Here is an 18,213-nt window from a genome sequence, read left to right on the forward strand (position 1 = left end):
TATGGATTAAAGCAATCTGGATGCATGTGGTACAATCGCCTTAGCAAATACTTGCTAAAAGAAGGGTATATGAATAACCCTATATGCCCATGCATCTTCATTAAGAAATTAGAAACCGGATTTGCAATTATTGCAATGTATGTTGATAACTTAAATCTTGTTGGAACTCCTGAAGAGCTCACAAAAACAACAAATTACTTGAAAAAGGAATTTGAGATGAAAGATCTTGGAAAAACAAAATTTTGTCTCGACCTGCAGATCGAACATTTTCCCAATGGAATTTTAGTACATCAATCAACATACATTAAGAAAGTTTTGAAGAGTTTTTATATGAATAAAGTGCATCATTTAAGTTCTCAAATGGTTGTCTGATCACTTGATGTGAAAAGGACCCATTTCGTTCTTACGAAAAAATTGAAGAATTACTTGGTCCTGAAGTACCATATCTTAGTGTTATTGGTATACTTATGTATCTTGTCAATTGTACACGTCCAGACATTGTTTTTTCTGTCAATTTATTAGCAAGATACAATTCTACTCCAACTCAAAGACATTGGAAGTGGAACTATTGATATGAGTCTATTTTACTCAAGGGAATCAAAGCAACATTTATTTGGATATGCAGATGCATGATATCTTTCATATCCACATAAAGGTAGGTCACAAACAAGGTATGTGTTTAATTGTAATGGTACTGCTATTTCATGGAGATTTGTCAAACAAACAATGGTGGTCATATCATCAAATCATTCATAAATATTGGCAATTCATGAAGCAAGTCGTGAATGTATATGGCTAAGATCTATGATCCAGCATATTCGGGAATCATGTGGACTCTTCTCTATCAAAGGTGACCCGACAATATTATTTGAAGATAATGTTGCATGCATTACACAAATAACAGGGGGTTATATTAAAGGAGATAGAACTAAACACATTTCACCAAAATTCTTTTATACACATGAACTCCAGAAGAGTGGTGAAATTGATGTGCAACAAATACGCTCAAGTGATAATCTAGCAGATTTATTCACAAAATCATTGTCAACCTCAACATTCAAGAAGTTAATACACAATATTAGAATACGTCAACTCAAGGATATCAACATGAGGGGGAGTACGCTTGTAAAAGGGTGTTAGTATATTGTACTTTTTTTTTTCCTTCGTTTAGGTTTTGTCCTACTAGGTTTTACTGGCAAGGTTTTTAACGAGACACTCCTAACATATCAAGAGCAACTTAAAGAATTATAAGAATATTGTACTATTTTTCCTTCACTAGGTTTTTCCTAAAGGGTTTTTTACTAGCAAGGTTTTAATGAGGCATATTCTTCAATGTGGTGGACATCTAAGGGAAAGTGTTATAATTGAAGTAATGAATGTCACCACATTAATTATAATAAATGTTAATTAAGTATTATTTATGACTTCCATTAATACTCAGTAATGGAAACCATTAATGTTATTTATGAGTTCCTTTAATATTCATTAATGAGAATATTAATGGAAACCATTTGAAAAGCCTATAAAATGACTTCCCATTCCCTGTAATATGCATCCCCTAAGTAAGAAAGAAATTTCTTACTTTCTCTCATTTTCTCTATCTTTCATTCTCTCGACTTTCTCAGCTATCTTCTTTGACTTGGCGTTGCATTTATCCTCATTTTACAACATATATATATATATATATATATATATATATATATAGAGCTTGAGAGCATTATTTTATGTCCTTTTTGAAGCATCATTTGTTAGGGTTTTGCTCCAAATTAGGGTTTTTATTATTATTTTCTTTTAGAAATAGACAAAATACTGAGCGGGTGAAAACTGAAAAGGGCAATGCGAAGAGAGCTCCCACATTTATGGAAAGAAAAAAAAACCAACTTTATTTATAGTCTAACATATACTGCAGAAGGAAAAGAGAGCCCAAAAAAAGAAAAGTAACTACACCCCACCAAAGAAAAGGACCCTAACTACACTCTGAAAGACCCAAGAAGCTGGTTGACTCTCATCATCAATTCTCAATTCTCCACTATCGTCATCGCCAACAACAAGGGAGAAGGGAGAAGGGAGAAGAAATTGTCCATGGCTTCCAACTTCACAGCTCCAATTCCGGTGGTTGGAACAGTGACATCTCCGTTTGAGACAGAAGAGGGCGATGCCCAAAACCCACAGCCTCCACCCTCAAGAAAACCTCTGAGTCTGTGGCCAGGCATGTACCACTCCCCAGTCACAGCCGCTCTCTGGGAGACCAGGTCCAGCATCTTCGAAACCCTTCTCGACCCACCTCTCCACGCGCCTCCCCAAACCCAACTCCTCACCAAAACCCCCTCCTACAGCCGCACCTCCATCCTCTACAACTTCTCCTCCGACAACATCCTCAGGGAGCAGTACAGAGACCCTTGGAATGAGGTCAGAATAGGGAAGTTGCTTGAAGACCTCGATGCCCTTGCTGGCACCATTTCTGTTAAGGTATCCTCCCTCCTCTCTTTTCTTTACTTCCCACCTTTCTTTCTGACTTTCTGGCTCACTTCTTTTGTTTCTTTGTTTGTTGAAACTTGAAATTAGCACTGTTCTGATGATGATACCACCACCAGGCCCCTCTTGCTTGTCACTGCTTCTGTGGACAGGATGGTGCTCAAGAAGCCCATCAGCGTCAACCTTGATCTCGAAATTTCCGGCGCTGTCATCTGGGTTGGCCGCTCTTCCATTGAAGTTCAGCTTGAAGTCACTCAATCTACAAATGGTATTTTGATTCCCACCTAATCCCTTTTTATCATTTACCTCTATTTGTGCTTGGATGGTTTTTTTGACAAACGTTGTAGCTTTTCATCTACTCATTTTCATCATTTTTAGCTCATGAATGAAGTTGTTCTCTGCACAATCAAGCTTTTATAATACCTATATTGTGCTTTTGAAATCATAATTTTAGTTTCAGATTCATGTTCTTACTAAAAGTAAAAGCAGAGAACAGTCCTATGCCAGTTCTAGCTCGGCCATAAAAAAATTTATAGACAGATTGATGGCACATGGTAAAAAGGGTTCAACATTTTGCTTCATTTTCAAGATGGTACAACCCTAATTATTCAGGGTATATTCAATAGTGGTGATAAAGTAATGGTCTCTTAGTGTTTGCTGTTGATTTCAATCCATACAGAGCCCATGCATTTGGTTGAAGTATGTGAGCATAGCTCTATTCTCAGTTTTAACCTCTTTCTGCAGAGAGCTCCAATACTTCAGACTCAGTGGCTCTTACGGCCGACTTCATATTTGTGGCCCGTGACTATAAGACAAATAAAGCTGCCCCAGTGAACCGGCTGTCACCAGAAACAGAACAAGAGAAGTTGCTTTTTGAAGAAGCAGAAGCAAGGAATAATCTCAGAAAAAGGAAGAGGGGAGGAGAGAGAAGAGACTTTAAGAATGGGGAAGTAAATAGGCTTGAAGCACTGTTGGCTGAAGGACGCATCTTTTGTGACATGCCAGCCTTGGCAGACAGGGAGAGCATTCTTCTACGGCATACCTGCCTGGAGAACTCCTTAATTTGCCAGCCACAGCAAAGGAACATCCATGGTCGGATCTTTGGAGGGTTTTTAATGCACCGTGCATTTGAATTGGCATTCTCAACAGCTTATGCCTTTGCTGGCATGGTACCTTGCTTTTTAGAAGTTGATCATGTTGACTTCTTAAGACCTGTGAGTGACTGACATGCTTCTTCCTTTCTTTTTCAACTAATTTGATTTTAGATGGATTCACTTGCAATGGAAATTCTATAACAATGGGAGAATAAATTTAAAAAGCAGAAACCAGTTCTTCGACTACCTTTTCTCCATAACCAACAATTACGTTCATCCCAGGCCATTAGTATCATATGCATGTGGAACATGAAATACACCCGTTTTTCCAGCTGACCTTTTGAATTTATTTGTAACCATTTGTAGATTAAAATTACGTGATTTTGTCATTCAAAATCCATGGTGATTTGTAATCAAACACTAGACAGAGGATTCATAGGGCTAGCATAGCCAAACACCACTGCCAGTACAAAATAATTGCTGAATTAGTATATGCTGTAATTCCTTTATCCCATCATTATGTTTTATCTGATCCAAAAAGCAGGCACTTATATTTTTAGGCTGTATGCAATGGACACCAATTGAACAAGAGACATGGGGCATTCCCCTTTTTCTTGTAACCATCTCTTGTTAAATTTCAAGTAAGTTTTTGGTGGCACAGGTTGATGTTGGAGACTTTCTGCGTTTCAAATCCTGTGTTCTTTTCACTCAACTTGAGAACCCCGAACAGCCTCTAATCAACATTGAAGTTGTTGCTCATGTTACAAGGCCGGAGCTCAGGTCTAGTGAGGTGAGATCCTGCAGTAGAAACAACAAATGAGCTGTTTTTACCATTACATTATATTTGTGTTCTTCATGATCATGCCCAAAAAAGGAAAGTGGCCACACTTGGTTAGCACTTTCAAATAAAGTTGAAGATTGCAGTTTTATGTGGGTTTAATGTTCACATATTCCCTATTTCTTTATCTTAATGCCTGTGCAGGTGTCCAATACATTCTACTTCACTTTTACTGTCCGTCCAGAGGCTAAGGCCACCAAAAATGGATTTAGAATTCGGAATGTGGTTCCAGCAACAGAAGAGGAAGCACGCCGTATTCTGGAGCGCATGGATGCTGAGAGTTTGTTGCTAGACAAAGATGAAACAGGACAGTAGACAGCGAAGAGGATGCCTTGTTGCAGAATGTTAATGAGTAATAAAATTAACGCTACTTTTCTAATATTATATCATGGGTTTCTGCTCTGCAAGCCTGGACTCAAAGTCATGCAGATTTAATAACACAATTTAGAGCACCATCAGAAAGTATTAGAATTCACGGTTATCCAGCTCCAGTTCCCCATTCTGTTCTGGGGCCTTCAGAAGGAGATTTGCTTATGTCAACAGATATATAGAATGCTTGGCAATCAAATATTCTTTGTTTGAGAATAAAGACTAGATTATTTAATACCAGTTGTTGCTTCCTGTTTCTGACTTGCAGCCTCTTGTGAGGTTCCCCTTTAACCTCTCAGAAGGTGCCCATTTGATCATGGGTTTCCTGTGTGAACTTGAAATTCTCCATGGTGGTTAGGTCATGGTAAATGGATTTGAATATCTGTTTTTCCAAACACATCTTTTTTGCTTCTGAGATATTGTCTTACTGAACCATCAAGCTTTGCAGAAGTGGATCATTCGCCTGGAATCCTCAAATAAGTTATATATGATACTGGCTGTTCTCCCCTTCTCCCTTTTACCCAAATCTAGGAATATCAGGCAAAAGTCCCTGATTGCATATCTCCATGAACTCCAGTTTTGAATCCCCCATATTCAGATAATATAATTCCCTAAATCAGCTTGTAGAATCAACCTCATTCCTGAATATTTCTGTTATATGATCAATTTTTTTAAAAGTTTAAACTCTTCAAATTGGGACCCACAATATATGCCTACTTTAACACCCCCATTAGATAAATAAATTTGATAGGATGGGCAAAGGACTTGAACCCAAGATATCTCATTAACCAAAATCTGCTACCTTGTTAAACAATCAATTTCCTGGAAAGGTTAAGCTATATATATATACTCCAACAAATAAGAAGCATTTGAAATGAAAAAAGGTGCTTGGACAAGAAAGAAAGAGGCTATGAGTGAAAGATGTGAGCCCTTAGGTCTGCTTCTTCCAACTGATCAGCATTCTTAGAATCTAAACTTTTATACAAGTTTACAGTACATGCAACTCATCTGGCTTTGCTGCCTTGCCTTATTCTACTAAAGGAAACCTCCTCCTCCGTATATTATCTTATCTATAGGATGAAACAATTTTCAAAATCTTTTACATGGATTTATACAAGTGCACTTTTTTTCTAAGAAACATATATGTAAAAATCTGGCAGGCCAATACAACAAGCTCCAACCTGCACAAAACCTTCTCTTCCTTGTGGGTTTTGGCTAAAAGAAACAAAAATCCAACCTGATGATGTGTCAGAAGCACTAAGGAGATGAACTTTCATCGTCTGAAGAACTGTACTGATGCCTTTCATTGGATCCGGGAAAACCTGTAGGAAGAGTTGGGTTCACTGGGACTGGAAATTTATGGGCGGTACTGACTATTGTTCGCTCATTGATCATTCCAACTTCCTTACAAACCCGATCAAGATTTGTAAGGAAGTCCCTCACCACCATGAAGATTCTAAATGGATGAGCTTCTTCCTTAGCTGAGTTCCCATGGAAGTACTCTGTTATCTCCTTTACTAGAGAAAGGGCAACACTTTCTAGGGCCTGAATCCTTATAATCTCCTCCTCAGCCATTTTCATGAAACTGTTCATCGACTCACAAAACTTCTGGCTGCTTTCCACCAACCCTACCGCTTGGTTTAATCGCACAACCTCCCTAATGTTCCCGATTCCTCTAGAAAGCTTGGAGACATCACTGCTAAGCACATCAGAGTCCATGGCAGCAGCTTTTTTCACATTGTTGAGCTCTGAGCTAAGACCAGAGACAACTTGCAGGCCAAGCTTTCTACATTTTGCATCTTCATTGGGAGTGGATTTTGGAGTTTGGTTGTTGGTAGCAGAAAGCCGAGCACCTTCAGCTCTTATAATTTCCTGTACGACAAAATGCAAGAGTGTGGTTTTCCCATCAGCACCCTTGACATCAACAAGCTTGAGAAGTGTGTCGAGCTTGAAGGCATGGGCATCCCCACGGTTTGTCCCAACATTCATGCGGTTCCCAGTCTTAAGCACAGCTTCCAGGAGCTTCAAGAACATCCTGCTGTTCCTTAGTTCTTCACAGGCTGCCTGTATATAAAAAAGGGGAATCATTACAAATGTGGCCAGGAACCGAACACTCCTCAGAATTTAGCAACACTATAGTCTAGCTTCTTTCAACAATAAAACTAGCCCAAGGAATTTGTTGTTCTCAAATTTCCATGAGAGGTTAAAGGCATTACTGCAGATGGATAGGCCACGATTACCTAACCTCAGTAGTGACCCATTTTCTTCTTTAGCCTGTTACATAGGCTTCTATAGCCAAAGGGGTAATAAAGTCATCTTAGAAAAACTATGAAGAAGAAATTGAACAACTGTGTGATATCTTGATATTTGGCCGAGGGCAGTTTCCAAGAATAACTAGACACAAGCACAAAGACAGAGTGAATATGAGAGAGAGAGAGAGAAAGAGAGGGAGAAGGATGAAATGAGTCTATATACCTCTAGAGTTTCAAAGGACTTTTTCAGGTACTCCACCTCAGAATCAAAGTTGGTGGTGTAGAGCATTGCATCCACCCTCTTAAATGCAAAAGGTATATCAAGCACTGCCTTCAAAAATTTCTCAGCTGACCCCAGCTTGAATGGTGAATCATCTTTGTAATCTTTCAGTTTCCGTTCTTCCTCTTTAGTTGGAGCCATCTTCAATAAACTTTCAAGTAGTTCAGTTCCAAGTGCATCTGCATTACCTGCAAACAAGTAGAAAGTGACTTAGCTGCATGCCAATCTTCCAAGAATACGGCAACCAGGTTATTTCTATCTTATTGAGACCCAGGTAAAAAAATGAAAAAGAAAAAGAAAAGTAAATGAAAGGAAAAAACTTATTTTGGAGAGGAAAAAATGCTTTGCTTAATGGGTACAAAACACCCATGCAAAAAGCTGATTAGTTTTTTGGGAAAGAATCTTGGCTTTACTTTTCCTCATTAGTAAATACTAGAAAGAAAAAGGAAGTCCATGGCTTGAAGTGGATCAATCAATACTCTCTCAAAGTAAAGATGAAAAAGAATTCTATAAGAGAGCTATGCTTATGGATAAAAAGGTCAGTAGCAAGATACGAGAAAATAGAGGCAGCCTCAATTAAGAAAAAGATGAGACAAAGTCAGTTGAGATGATGCACTCATGTGAAATGCATCCAATGACCGCAATATCATATTTTTTGAATTAAAAGACATTGTAAGCATAAGGGGAATACCAAAAAGAATATACCAGATGCAATAACAGATTAAATGACAACCTATGAAAGCTATGCCCTTCATATAGCAGAGATGGGAAAAAAAAACTTACTAGCTCAAACCCAAATATTTGGGGTAAAGCTTTGTTGAGTTATTTTAGGTCTACTTGAATTGTTAGCCATAAAAAACAAGCTGAAAGGATGGAAAGATGTAGTTAAGTGCCACTTGCTTATGAAGTCCCTTGTGGACTAGAACCCACTGTCAGGATATAATTCAGGTTCAACTTAAACATCTTGTCCAGCTCTTACCAGTACCAAATCCTACCATGTATTTATAATCAGCACCTTTATGCCCAAAAACATGTCTACTCCTTTTGTATCTATAACTTTCAGATGAAGAACTCAGTGCAATGTGGATCACTTCAACCAAACGGGCAACAGAAAAAGGACAAAATCAGAATTCAAGAAGCACCTCCCTTAACTTTGTGTAGGCAACAGCAGGACAAAAAAAATTATAAAATCAAGCTTCTTAATTTTCTGTTTGGAACATCAATAGAAAGGCCTACTAAAAAGGTCAGTTAAACTTTATTCAACAAACGCTATGTGAGGTGATGTATGAGCAAAAAGGAGTGAGAGCAAAAGGTATTTAAATGCTTAGTAATGAATAGAAGGTGGGACTCAAAACAGTCCCAATCAATGATATACTGCTCTTTCTGAGAAATACTAATATGGTTCATTGTGGAAGTTTTCGAGGAAGACTATCTTCAAACCCAAATAAATAAGATGGTGATGGTGCCAAAGTTTAGGGGGCAGGTTGCTTTCAAATCCACAAAAGTAAGACAGAGCTACCATCAGAAGATTCTGAATCCATTTCCAGATAAAATTCAAATAACTAAACTAACACAACAGGTAGAGAGTTAATATGGGAAAAACACCATGATTTGATCAACAAACACCGACGTCTGTTCTATAAACAGAATCACTAATCTCCTCCACGTATAATGAAAGTAAATTAGTAGTATGATCATGTCTACTAGAAAATAAACTGAGCAGTATACCTTCAAAAAGGGCTTCACAGACTTCCTCAGTGGTCACATTGAGTGCCCTTAGCAGAATTGCAATGTTCTGCGACTTTTTCGGATCAAGCACCCGATTTTCTTGGTTGGGTGAGGGAATCACAACGCGCCGATTTGTATCCTTAGAATCGGAGTTTGAGGTATTTACTACAAACAAGGTTTCGATCATCTCCTCATCCAATCTGAAACCAACCCAATTCATAAAAGCTTATTGAAACAACTGTGAATAAATTCAAATGCGAAACAAACAACAAACCAATCATATCAAGACAGAAAAAGGCTTGAGCTTCTTACTTAAAGGAGCTGGATTTCAGCTGATCCCACACCATTTCACGATCGGAGCTCGCTCTCACTTTGTCCCAATGCAACGGCTTCAATTTCGGCTTCGGGGTCTCCTCAGTCTTCTCCTCAGTTTTAGAACTCGACTCCAAAGCAACTGGAGAAAGCCTTGATGGGTTTTGGAAGAATACAAAAGGCCTTGAAGGTGTTGTCAGTGCTGGCGGCTTCAGCGGCACCGGCCGACGAATCGATGGGGAAGGAATCATCGGATTTTCAACATTCTTCAGTGCAGGCGGAGGAGGAGGAGGTGGTGGTGGTGGTGGCGGTGGTGGCGGTGGTGGAGGCCGCGGCGGCGGCGGTGGGGGAGGGGCAGAAGCAGGTTTCAGAAAAGCACTGCTAATCTTGGGAGGTGATTCCACGGTTGACATTGGCGGTGATGCATCTGTGTGTCTGTCCAAATCTCTCTCCGGCGATGAACAAGTTGGAGACTTGGCACTGTGATCCGAATAGGATGGTGGCGCGTGGAGTTTATTGGAGCTCCTGGGAGTGGAGCTAATTGGAGGAGAGAAGCTGATTGAAAAGGACGGAGTTGGAGAAGGTGAATTGGAAGAAGAACAAGTGGAGCCATTGCTTCTATCCCCAAAATTCTCAACAGAAAACCCTCTTGCAGACCCCGATCCAAATCCTTTCGGAGAGTAAAACTCCTCCTCTTCCTCATTCCTCTCCGAACCCACATCCCCATTCCCATAATCTCGCGGGCCCAGACCCAGGGGCGGCAGCGGTCGGAGCTCCGGCGAGTCCAGTGGAGGACCATCGGGTACCCGAGAATTCACCATAGTACCCAGATACAGAAAGTCAGAGCTGGCTGAAGTGGTAGTTGTAGCAGCAGTAGCTGTTGTCGTTCTGAGCTTGATACTCTCCGATCTGAATGGCTTCTCATGGGTGGAGATCCGCCCATTCCGGCGCCGGCGGCAGAAGAAGAAAGCAGCGGCAGAAGTAGCAAAGAGAACGGCAGCGACGACCGCCGCCACTACAAGCTTGGTGGACGCATTGTTGGGCTTGGGTGACTCAGGAACAACGAGGGAGGAAATGTTCGCCGGAAATGAAGCGAAGTTGGCGGGGGTGGTGGGCCTGGCGGTGGCGGGGGGCGGCGGCGGCGGCGAGTGCTCAGTTGGGAAAAAAGAACCTGGGTCAGGAGTAGAACCGGAAAATGGGGTCTGGGGAGGAGACGGAGGCGGAGAAGGAGGAGTAGAATCCAATGGGAAGAATGGCTGGTGGAGGATCCGGCGGCTGAGCGCGGCGGTCTGGTGGTGGGTTCCGCCGTATGACAACACCACCAACAACCACAAGAAGCCGGTAGCGGCGGTGGGCATTGTGGGCTCAAAGAATCAACAATGGTGAGTATAGAAAGAGAGAAAATGCCTTTGTATGTGGGAATGGGTGGAAGAAACAGGAGATTGAGAAGATGATGAAAGCGAAAAGTATTGAATCATGAAGAAAACAAAAGCAAATCAAAAAAGGTAGAGAAAATGGAGAAATGTAAGTCTGCAGCGGCATCCAGCTAAGATACTTGATATTGTTAAGTCAGTAAAATCTACCCAGTCTTTTTCTCAAGTCTTTATTATTATTATTTCTCTTTACCTTATTTTCTCTCTCTCTCACTTACTAATTAATGAATTAATTTGTTTTTTAAATAAAAATTTAAAATTTTAATTTTAATTTTTTTTAAAAAAAAAAGGTGGGTAAGAGAAGAAGGGTGAACTGGTGAAGGCACATGGGCAGCATGTTGAAAGGAGGTCCACCCATGTTTAGTGTGTAAAAATGCCAAAAACTTTCATCATATTTGAGTGGAATTTGAGAGGAATCAAGTTGGTTATTTTCAATAGTTTTAGGTCCCATGAGATTGGAGATGGGTCAACTCTAAGTTTCAATTGGAAAAGTTTTATTTTTCTTTAAATTGTTACCATCTCATAATTATGAGTTTTTTTTTTAACTTCCATTTTAAGTTAAAACTATCGTTTCATTCATCTTTCTTTTGTAGTTATTATTCTTTTAAGTAGGAATTTCTAGTAAGTGTGAGTCATCAACTTATATTGATCATGTCTTCACCCTTTCTCTATATAACTTATCAATTGAATGATTTTATAAAAATTATCTGATAAAATATTCAAATTATAGCAATGTGTGCGGTTGGTCAGACCATGAAGTTAATTTTATCAAATATCTCCCTTATTTTAAGCGATAGTAAATTAAGTGAAAACAACAAATGAAAAAAATAGAAAAAATATTTGATAAAAATTCAAATCAATGAAAATTATATGTATTTAGCCAAAATCTGATGAATGAAATTAATCCATCTAAAAAACAAAAATATATTTATTATATTTGTAAAACAAAAAAAAATCTCAAAAATTATTTTTAAAAAAAGCTAATTGAAGGACTAAAATTTTATTTTAAAAGTAAGAGAGAAAAATTAAAAGTATTTTCTATAAAAGTATTTTTGCATTAAAATACTTAAACACTGGAAAAGTTGACAGATAAGTCACCTTTATTATCACTCTATAAAACCGTACATGATATTTTCACTTCATACAACTCCTCGTTCAATTCTTTTGAAGTCATTGAATCATTTTCCATGTTAGAAAATTCCCTCCCTTCTTCCACTCCGTCCCAAAAAATAATTAGGACTCCATTGATCAAAAATTTCAATTTTTAGGGAATATCATGATCACCTAATATGAAGAGTTTAATATTTAATATTGGAATTGACCGAACAATATAAATAGAATATTTATTTTATGTAAATATTATATTAACATACCTACTAAATGTATTCTTAAAAAATCTGTCTATTTTTAGAATAAATATATTAAATATAATTTTAAAATTGAAAAATCATTTTATATATAATCAAAAACTAAAATACATATATGTTTTTAATAGAAGATTATTTAAAAGGTGTTTTTAGGAGTTTGAAATCCAAAATTCCAATTATTTTAGATATTTATTTGTATGGTGAAATTGATAATTAGATGGATGGTGTTGTGTCTACTTCTTTACTTGCATGCTCTGATTAGAAAATGACATTTTATCATCATTATTATCATCTCATCATTAGCTTTGTTTTATATTTAAATAACATCTCAATGTGTTATGTGCATTGTGGCCTCATCCCACATTCCCACTCCATCCATGCTGAGGTTTGGAGGTTGCATTCCTCTTTTTCAATTCTATTTTATTTCACTTTTCCATAATCCTTCCTCATCTCCATGATTCCCATCAACTTTCCACATATTGGAAAACCATATTTTCAAAGGGTATGATTGCATTATGGATTTGATAGGTGTGGAAAATGATGCCTATCAGAGATATATCTTTTAAAAATAATTATTATAATATTATATTTTGAAACTATTTTTAAAATTATAATATTTGTTTATAATATCAATTGAAAATTGAAATTTGTTTTTTAAAAATAAAATATGAACTCAAATATAAAAGTTCAAAATTCAATATGTATTATAAGTTTAAAAATAGTTTTAAAAGGATCCTATTTTAATAAATATTTTTAAATTTATTGTATCCTTTTTCAAAGTTATATTTTTTTATAATACTCAAAACATGTTTTAACTATTTTCTAACTAAAAAAAAAAACATGTTTAACAAATTTTATTAAAAAATAATTTTTTTAAAAAATTGCTTTGAAAACATATCATTTTTTAAACTAATGTGAAAATATATTTTCAAACAAATGTGAATTTTTTTATTTATTATTATTATTATTATTTTTGGGATTGAAAATATAAAAAATCTTTTTTTTAAAAATGTATATTCTAGATGGATAACAAACCAAGAAAAGTATTTAGTATTTTTCATATTTAAAATTTAAAAAATAATTTTATTACTCAAAACAATTAACATCTGTTTTAAAAAATATTACCAAAAAAATTGTTGTGATATGGGAATTGAAACCAGCAGAGGAAGCAATCCTTGTCACCAAAGCTGGGTAATTGGGAAATACCTTAATCTCTGTAAAAAAATTTGTAAGAGAGAGAGAGAGAGAGAGAGGGTTGTCCAAAGTTTAGAGTAAAGACAAATAAAATAATAGGAAGCAGAATTTCATATGATAGGAGTGGAAGTTTCCAGGGAATGCACCACCGACACTTCACAAGTTAGAATTCAATTACCAACATAGTAAATATTTATATGCACTAAGTGCTTAGGAAATCTAACGGTCGTACCACTCATTTATTTATATATTGGGACTTGAATTCAACCCAATGACAACATGATTCCTCCACCCAACTCACTCCCTTTTCTCCCTTTTCTACTCCATCCTCATCTCCATCTCCATCTCCATCTCCATCTCCTTCCAAACTCTACTTTTTTATTATTTTTCTAAACATTTTTACACTACCCAAAAAAAAAAAATCTTAAGTATCAAAAGCTTGTACCACAATCCTAAACATTTTTTATTTATTTTTGGCTTGGATTGATGGCATGTTGTGTGATCACAACATAGAGTGGTTGTTGCATGATAGTTGGCTTTTCTTCTTGGTTGACTCATAATTTTCTCTAGACTATGACCCTTTGCTTGAATTTGGGACATTTGTTATCAATGCCAAATAATAATTGTGCCAATATCAAATTCTACACTATGACTCCATTATAATTTATTTTTTTAGTACCAAATTTCAAAAACTTTATGTATGGACTTTGACTTTCTACTTGGTTCACAATCCATGTCGATTTTATACATATTTTTTGGTATTTAGATCTAATAATCTCGAGTTGAGTGATTATAAATCTATTATATCTTAATTTGTCTAGATTTTATGCAACTGCAATAACCTCCTATTTATGTTAAACTTCCCAAAAAATAAGCACTTAGGATGGATTACAATTTAAGATTTCAATGCAAAACCTTAAATCATGTTTACAAATTCAAATCATTTTAACCCTTTTGATTAGTATGAAATTATGAGAATAATTAAGATAAAAAGTATATGTGGTTCTTAATTTGACCCATTAATCATATTTATGAAAGCTTGTGGGGCATTTATTTATGTCCTTTTTGAAGCATCATTTATTAGGGTTCTTATGGAGAGCATTCAAATTAGGGATCAACAACTTCCCAATTCAAAGTTAAAGGTGATACTAAGGAGGATCTTCTCTTATTGTTTTTGTGATTTTAGTTTGTGATAAATTCTCAAAATTGACCATTATGGGATTCCATTCTCTTGTCTCTACCCTCTACTATATCTCTTTCGGATTCTAATATACAAGTCTTTGATTTTGAGGTTAATATTGAGGTATTATCCATAAAGTTTCGAAAATAAGGTCTCAGTGTATAACTGTCTGATGACTTTTATTTCTCTTATTCATCTTATCTTACGTCTTATTCGAAAACTCTTCTTAAAAACAGATTCATGATATCTAAAACAAAAAAAATAGTTTTCTGACTTAAAAGAACATATTTGATAAATTTTTGACAAAAAAAGAAAAGAAGTTTTTTAGAGAATTTGTGCTAAAAAATATATTGTTTTTTAAAACAAATTTGAGATATTTTTAGTGTTCATTTTTATATTGTCTTTAGTAATAATAAAAAATATGGAGAATGTTTTATAAACTTTTAGTTTATATATAGTGTATATAAATATATCTTCATAAAAAATAAATAAAAAAACTATTTTTTGTATCTAATTTCTCACACACAATTTTGTTCTAAAAAATAAGTGACATCTACTTTTTCTTTTGTAAAAAAAAAAAAAAACATTTTTAGAAACTATTTTTTGAGAACTATTTCCAAAAATATTCCAAAATAATAGGAGATATTCTAAATTTTGTCAAATTATTAGTTTCCAAATATTAATAATAATAAATATTAAATGATGGGTAGTATTAATATTTTATTTTGTGAAAGGACTAATTTTACCAAAAATGCCTAAACAAGGGTTTAAACTTTAAAGTATCTAAATATTATTTCATAAAATTAAAAATTATCCCAACATCAACTCAAAGTAGTCCCCACACTTCCACCATGAGCATTATTATGGCCATCATTGTCAATAGACAAATGTCCCATACACACTCATGGCTCATGAGCCCTCCCTCAACATAGGATCTATATATGCTACACCTAGACCAAGTATATGTTCAAGATTCTCTAATTCAAGATGTTGTGGACCCTTACCTTACCTACAATCTCAACATTTATCAAACTATTTCTCTTTAAATTACCTTTCTAAACCTTGATTTTCAATTTATTTATTTTTTTAAAGATATAGAAAAAGACACCTACTAAAGGTTGTGATAGTGTGGCTTCCCACACAAAAGCTTATAGAGGAAAGATTGTGTCCCACTTTCACTTTCCCTTTTTTTTTTTCCCCCTTCTTTTCTTTTCTTTTGGGCATCATATTCCATGCTTCTACCTATGTTTTAAAGACAACTAATGTATTAGGATTACCCAAATGCAATAACATCATAAATTGCCACATGGCAAAAAAAATGATTCCTTTTGATTTTACTTTGATCTTATTTATAGGTTCGGCTACAATATCAAATCACGATTTATCGAAAAATACAATTAATCCGATCACAACATATATTTATTTTGATTCTATTATTTTTTATTCATAACTTGGTACTTTAATTTCATTCATTTGTGTTTTACGTAGTTTAATATCATTACTCGTATCTTCATTTAGTGACTAAATTTTTTTAAATGAGATCTCGATCTTAAGATTTAGCAGTTTGATAGATATTGAATTAAAATTATCATTTTCACGCTCATTTATATATTTATTTTGATTTTATTGTTTTTTTACCGTTATTTAGTCGAAAGTTAGATATATTTTCTCATAATTAAAAAATCAAATATTATCGTACTATATTTATTAGAGTTAACATAGTCTTAGGATTCCATGGTAAAGTGGAACCGAAAAAAGGAACTGATATGGAAATAAAGAAGAAAAGGAAGAGCAAAAGTTCCAATGCTACCACAAAATCCATCATTTTGGTTTGGGAAAGGGAGAATCTATCTTGCAAAATTTTCTCTTCTTAAAGGAAATTTTCTGGTTCATTTTCTTTAAGCTGTCATTCTAATTTTGTGAGAGAATCCTATGAGGAAAGTTGCAGTAATCAATCAAAAGATTGATGGTTTTAGAATTTGTTTGTTCCAACTTTTGGGTTAATTCTACAGTGAAAAATCAGGGTATTATAGGAACTTTTAATTATTATAATTGGAAATCAAAAACTTAAAAATTTTAGGGATTGTTTGGCACATTTTTAAAACCATTTTTAAAAATCAATTTTTAAAAATTATGGTCAGATGTTTTTACTTTTTAACAACAAAATTCTGTTTTGAAACTTAAATATAAAAAATAGGGTTCTGTTTGAAAATATTTTTGAAAACTATGAGCTCATAAGGTCAACCAAGAAACCATTCTTGAATCAACCAAGTCTCCAACATGTAAGCTTGCAAGCTCATCATATATATATAAACTATGACCACATAAGGTCTACAAAGAAACCATTCTTAAATCAACCAAGTCTCCTGCATGTAAGCATGCAAGCTCATCATATATATATTATTTGGGTTATTTAGTAATATAAAAATAAAAATAAAAATAGGGAAAATAGGGTTAGCAACTCAACCCACATGGTGAACAAACAAGCAGCCATGGTCATGTGATTCCAAATCTTGTTGGTTTTTGTCCTTTACATGCTTCATGGGAGTCTGAGCTTTCATCAGATGGTTTGTTCCCTGCCCATCATCCTCCACCTCCCTTCCCATCATTCATTACAAAATTATAGGGTACCCATTTGGTACATAGTATGGAGACTATGAAATTTAGATGCTTGAATTAAAATATAAATAAATAAATAATACCAACATTGAATACATTTTGCTCCCCTTCTATCCTTTCACATTTAAAACCAAATACTTTATTTTTTAAATTTGTTAAAAGTTCAACATTTTACCATTCAATTACAAATTTTCCATAATTTTATAAAAATGATTTTTTTTTTTCACATTTTACAGTTCGGACACAAATTTGAACTTGAATTGAACCACTTTTGAATTAGAAATTTAGTGTGAAATTTCTCAATTGCTTTCAAAATAAAATAACCATCGATTTTTATTTTTAATTTTAGAGTCTGATTCAATGTGACCGTTCGTAAATTTTGACCATAGTTGTTTTTCTTTACTCAGCAAATTCATTGAATTTTTAACAAGTTTGTGAGGGCAAAGTACTGATCTTCAATAAATTTACGGGATAAAATATTGAGTTTTGAATTTAAAAAGATAAAGTATAAAATATGTCAAAAGCAAGGGGAAAATAAGAAGACTTGTTACCTAAAAATAAAATACAGGTCATGTTTATTAATCAATTATTTATATTATATGTTACAACCATACACCCTTCAAAGGATTTTCCATTGGTTGAGACTTTGGAAAGTCTCTTGGTTGATATCGTGGCCACCCCACATGTTCCTACCTCCTCGTTCAAATTACAAACTATGTATTTTTTTTAATAAAAATACAAGAAGCTGTGACCAGATTTGTGCCCTAATTGGATGGTGGTAGTCAATGTCATAGACTTAATAGTTTACAGCCTCTACCTAGATTTAAGAATGTGTTGAAATATTTTCTTTAGATGAGCGGCAAAGTTTTTAAATCATTTTAAAATTTTTTGAATACACAATGATTATTATTAAATGGTACAAAAATTATTTAAACTGACTCCTTAAATTTTTAAATATAATTTTAATCAAATATCTAAATTTTATTATAAAAATAACTCTCCAAAAATGACTTTCAAACATAATCTAATTTTTTTTTTCTAAAATCACATTTTTTTACTTTTTATTTAATAA

At 34.8% G+C, this 18,213-nt stretch overlaps 2 protein-coding genes across 2 annotated transcripts; one reads left to right on the forward strand and one right to left on the reverse strand.

Moving 5' to 3' along the window:
• The first annotated feature begins 1,923 nt into the window (after nucleotides 1–1,923).
• Nucleotides 1,924–5,033, forward strand: LOC117919180 (acyl-coenzyme A thioesterase 9, mitochondrial). The gene is made up of 5 exons (XM_034836296.1): nucleotides 1,924–2,469; nucleotides 2,566–2,743; nucleotides 3,220–3,689; nucleotides 4,231–4,359; nucleotides 4,552–5,033. The coding sequence occupies exons 1-5, from the start codon at nucleotides 2,083–2,085 to the stop codon at nucleotides 4,720–4,722; spliced, it is 1,335 nt and encodes a 444-aa protein (XP_034692187.1). The 5' UTR covers nucleotides 1,924–2,082; the 3' UTR covers nucleotides 4,723–5,033.
• Nucleotides 5,034–5,687: 654 nt separating this feature from the next.
• On the reverse strand, nucleotides 5,688–10,881 carry LOC117919178 (formin-like protein 1). Its single transcript, XM_034836292.1, has 4 exons — nucleotides 9,349–10,881; nucleotides 9,037–9,236; nucleotides 7,252–7,496; nucleotides 5,688–6,840 (listed from the first exon to the last, which is right to left on the reverse strand). The coding sequence occupies exons 1-4, from the start codon at nucleotides 10,704–10,706 to the stop codon at nucleotides 6,034–6,036; spliced, it is 2,610 nt and encodes an 869-aa protein (XP_034692183.1). The 5' UTR covers nucleotides 10,707–10,881; the 3' UTR covers nucleotides 5,688–6,033.
• Nucleotides 10,882–18,213: the final 7,332 nt, after the last annotated feature.

This window comes from Vitis riparia, chromosome 7 (genome assembly GCF_004353265.1).
Source record: "Vitis riparia cultivar Riparia Gloire de Montpellier isolate 1030 chromosome 7, EGFV_Vit.rip_1.0, whole genome shotgun sequence".
Lineage (NCBI taxonomy): Eukaryota > Viridiplantae > Streptophyta > Magnoliopsida > Vitales > Vitaceae > Vitis > Vitis riparia.